This window comes from Pterocles gutturalis, unplaced genomic scaffold, assembly GCF_000699245.1.
Source record: "Pterocles gutturalis isolate BGI_N339 unplaced genomic scaffold, ASM69924v1 scaffold119, whole genome shotgun sequence".
Taxonomy (NCBI): Eukaryota; Metazoa; Chordata; class Aves; order Pterocliformes; family Pteroclidae; genus Pterocles; species Pterocles gutturalis.
In genome coordinates, this window is record NW_010132858.1 from 13,474 (window position 1) to 17,775 (window position 4,302).

Here is a 4,302-nt window from a genome sequence, read left to right on the forward strand (position 1 = left end):
TACTTCGGATCAGAATTTCAGCTGCAGAACAAGTGCAAAGAACATGTTAAACGTCTTCTGTTAAGCAATTGCTCTCTAAAATAATACATTTTTCCAGGGTATGTGGCAGGAACACTATGCTGACAGTTTTAACTGGTTGCCTCTTTTCCTGCATGTTCTGTACAGAATCACAGAATGTTAGAGATTGGAAGGGACCTCGAAAGATCATCTAGTCCAATCCCCCTGCCGGAGCAGGAACACCTAGATCAGATCACACAGGAACGCATCCAGGCGAGCTTTGGATGTCTCGAGAGAAGGAGACTCCACAACCTCTCTGGGAAGCCTGTTCCAGTGCTCTGTCACCCTCACCGTGAAGAAGTTTTTTCTCATATTCAAGTGGAACCTCCTATGTTCCACCTTGAACCCATTGCCCCTTGTCCTGTCACTGGATGTCAGAGAGAAGATCCTGGCTCCATCCTCCTGACACTCACCCTTTACATATTTATAAACATTGATTAGGTCACTCCTCAGTCTCCTCTTTTCCAGGCTAAAGAGACCCAGCTCCCTCAGCCTTTCCTCATAAGGGAGATGCTCCATTCCCTTCATCATCTTCGTGATGATTACAAAAAGGACCAAGCTCCTCTACATTATGTGGGTTGTTGGATTAATGGGTGACTGGTGAATTCAGATTTATGGTAATTTGTTGCAGTGGTTAGTTACACTCACTGTTTTTCATGTACTTCATGCTGGAGGTCTTCTCTCCCTACAGGTGGCCAAAAGGGGGATGGTGAGTTTTTGCTGTGAGGGAGAGCCTTTGACAAGACTGTGTTTTGTGCCCTTTCCTTCCTCCAGAGTGTGGTGGGCTCTTAAAGGCTGAAGTACGAACGAAAGAGCTGTATTCCCATGCTCAGTTTGGGGACAACAACTACCCAAGTCAAGCCAACTGTGAATGGGTGATTGTAGCTGAAGATGGTTATGGAGTGGAGTTGATATTCCAGACATTTGAGATTGAGGAGGAGGCTGACTGTGGGTACGACTACCTGGAGGTTTATGATGGTTATGACAGCACTGCACCACGCCTGGGATGTTTCTGTGGCTCAGGGGTAAGCCATAGTGGTGGGGATTTCGTAGGCATAACAGGAGGTGGAAAGGAAGGGTACTCTCCGACCCCTTTTGGACAGGGGCAGCTCTCACACACTGGTGATGAGAATGCCTTGTGTGTCTGGATTTTCCTTCTTCTCCTGTTGTTCCTGGAGTTCACAGGCATTTTGTCTGATGCACTGCGTTCGTCTGAAAACCTTACTGACTGACTTGCCCTTCTTAGCCCAGGGCCATGAGCAGCGTCAAGGGACTGTCACACTGCTGTGCCCCAGCCTTCCCATGAAAGCATTGTGTAAATGTGGGATACAGCTTCCAAAGGCCAGTTTCATCCTCAGTCACTTCCTGCTTGAAGCCAAGTCACATTGGGGCCATGCTATGGCAAGGGCAAAGGGCGGAGAGATTTGCAGAGCTGCTTGTTGACCCCAGGGTCGTGTTCTGTCTCCTAAACTGTTCGCTGTGACCCCATTAAGAGGAGTGACACTGTTAGTGTGAGCAATAGCGTGTGGTATTTAAAACCAGAGGTTCTATGTTTAATTTCTCTAGGACTTCAGCAATGAAATGGAGAAGGTTCTTATTACATTTAAAGAGAGACATCCAGGGAGCAGGTGTGCCCGAGCAGTCCTTGCAAACTGGGGAGGTGGTCTGGAAAATAAAAAAAGGCATAGCAGCTTGGTGTGAAGAAGTTCAGGGCAGCAGGGTAGTAATCTACCTACCTGTACACTGACAAATGGAGAATGGTTGGTAAAGTATTGGTCTTGCAGAGATATGCAGGGAGGTTGTAGCAGGTCACAATGGTGGGGGAGGTAACCAGAGTTATCATGTAAGATACATGGCTAAGTTATTTTGCTGGTAATGAACCCTGGGAGAGTCTCAGCTGCCCAGCAGAGATTGTTGTTTGGATTGGTCATTTCCTGAAAAGATCAGGACAAATTAGAGAAAACTTAGAAGACTGGAACAAGAACATCCAGGGAGTCCTGTAGATGTGACCTACAAAAAGCTACTGGAAGAACTGGGATTGTAGAGTGGGGTGGCATCAGTCTTCAAACATAAAGGGCAAGGGAATGTGCAAGGGAAATCAAAGCAGGGCCAGAGATACTGAGCACTCAATGATTGTGTTTCCTGGCCAGTCTGTCTTCACTGTGAGCTTAAATTTTAGCATCATAGCGCAGACAATTATTTAGCCTGCAGTCTTGACCACTCTGTGCTGTCTTCTTCACTTCTCTGCAGCCTCTGGAAGAAATCTACTCCGCAGGGGATTCCATCATGATTCGATTCCATACAGACGACACCATCAACAAGAAAGGCTTTCACGCACGGTACATAAGTACCAAATTCCAGGATGCATTGCACATGAGAAAGTAGTTTGACTTTCCCTCACAGACATTCCCATCTGAAGGTTGAGACATTTAACTGTGATTTTTGTCTGGTTTTTTTAAGGCTTCTGTGCACCTGGCCAAAAGCAATGCACAGTATTTTCTGAAACTACAACTAAATCCAGTCTCAAAGGTTTGCCTCTGAAATTATTAGCATGACCCTTTCTTGTTAACATACCCAGGACCAAAAATTATCTTTGAGTCATACCTGCCAGGGCATAAACATTGTATTTTGCACAGCTTGCCATAGGGCTGAGTGAAGACTGAACTTGCATTGAGAAAAGCCTTTATCTCATGCTTATCCTGTTGCTAGGTGACATTTCCTAAGCATCCTGTACACATGAACTGCCTGAACACATTTTCTGGACCAGATGATGTGGACAGTCACCCAGTAGAATTTTCTCAAAAGGACCTTGCGAGCCACCCACTCTCCCCTACCAGCCCAAAATACTCTGTGCAATAAGTGAACAGCCAGATGGCTGGGACTCCATCACTCCTTCTGTCCTGTCTATTTATTGTCTTGGTTGTTGTGGGTTGAGAGCTAGGCAGGGACACAGGGACAGCCTCTTTAGGGCTGCTAGCTACTTGGATCACAGTGAACAAGAAGAGCGCAGCACCTGATTTGCAGTAATGGTCATGGTATATGTTGAATTGAAGTACTTTGATGCAATGGCCAACAGAAAAGTGGTGGCTGACAGGGAAATGCTATGGTGGGACACAAGGCATGACTGTGTGATGGTGGCACAGCTTAGCAACGGGAGTGCTAACAGTGTGCTCTGGTTACACCACCAGGCAAGGCAGTTCAGAGGGCTGTGGCAGCAGTCCAGGCCTTATCTTAAGTAAGGAATCTGTCCTCCTCACTTCTCCCATGTTTGCTTTCTCAGCCTTCTTTACATTGATTCCTTCCCTTAGTACCACTTCCCTGTGAGCCCTTCCTTTTCACAGCTGCGCTCCTCTCCCCAGGGCTCCCCACCACAACGTAGGAATGCTCTGCAGCATCAGCTGGCTGGAGTGTCTCCCCAGAGGAAACGCTGGGACAGAGATAGTCAGGGTATCCCTGAGGCAGAGGGACGCAGGCCATGATACAGGTCAGCTCTGGTGTGTTCTGTGAACCTGTTAAATGTGCAAGCTCCAGGCACAGGACTAGGAATGGGAGATCTGTGCTGGTTTCTGCTTCTTCGTTGTTCCTTGCTGACCCATGACCCATGACTCATGACAGGGGTGCAAGCAAGATGGTGACTTAAGCACTGGAGCTGTGAGGCTCAGACATGCTCTGTGTTACAGTTGTTCATGTACGTGGAAGCTACTGAGCCATGGGCTTGCAGAATTAACAGGTAGCTTGTCACTTCTTTGCAGAAAACTGGGGTAAACTGTGCTTTTGGGAGAACCACTGTAATTGAGCTGTTGATACAGGAAGAAAAAAGAAAAGGGGAAAAAAATAAGACTTTTTTCTGAATGATATTTCGTTAAGGCACTCCTGGGCAATTAGGAGCTAAAAGCTGAGGTATGTTAGCTTTAATAAAGTATTTATAATCCAAGGATTACTATGTTTACATAACCAATGTACTGTCAGGCTCCAGGGTGACACCTCCTCTCTGTGTATGACTGTGGAGAAGTGTGGGGCCAGCGCCAGTGTCGGGCACAAACGACATTCCTGGACATGAGGACATTTCCAGATGGATAATAAATAGATCTAGCCCTCTCCAGAAATCCTTGAACAGAGTATGGTCCAAGTATTGTGAATACTAGGAGAAGCAAATGCATGAAAATATTTTCTTGCTTAGAACAAGAAAAATAAAGTAATTTAAACATACACACACACAAGCTTCTATGTATATAAAATGTGCAT

General features: G+C 46.2%; 1 protein-coding gene across 1 annotated transcript in view; it reads left to right on the forward strand.

Moving 5' to 3' along the window:
• The window catches only part of LOC104467275 (tolloid-like protein 2), a 14,148-nt gene extending 11,706 nt beyond the window's left edge, over window positions 1-2,442 (forward strand). Inside the window, exons 9-10 of the mRNA XM_010081002.1 lie at window positions 832-1,082; window positions 2,308-2,442. Of these exons, the coding sequence (XP_010079304.1) occupies window positions 832-1,082; window positions 2,308-2,442 (386 nt within the window). The remainder of the gene's footprint in view (window positions 1-831; window positions 1,083-2,307) is intronic.
• The last annotated feature ends 1,860 nt before the right edge of the window (window positions 2,443-4,302 follow it).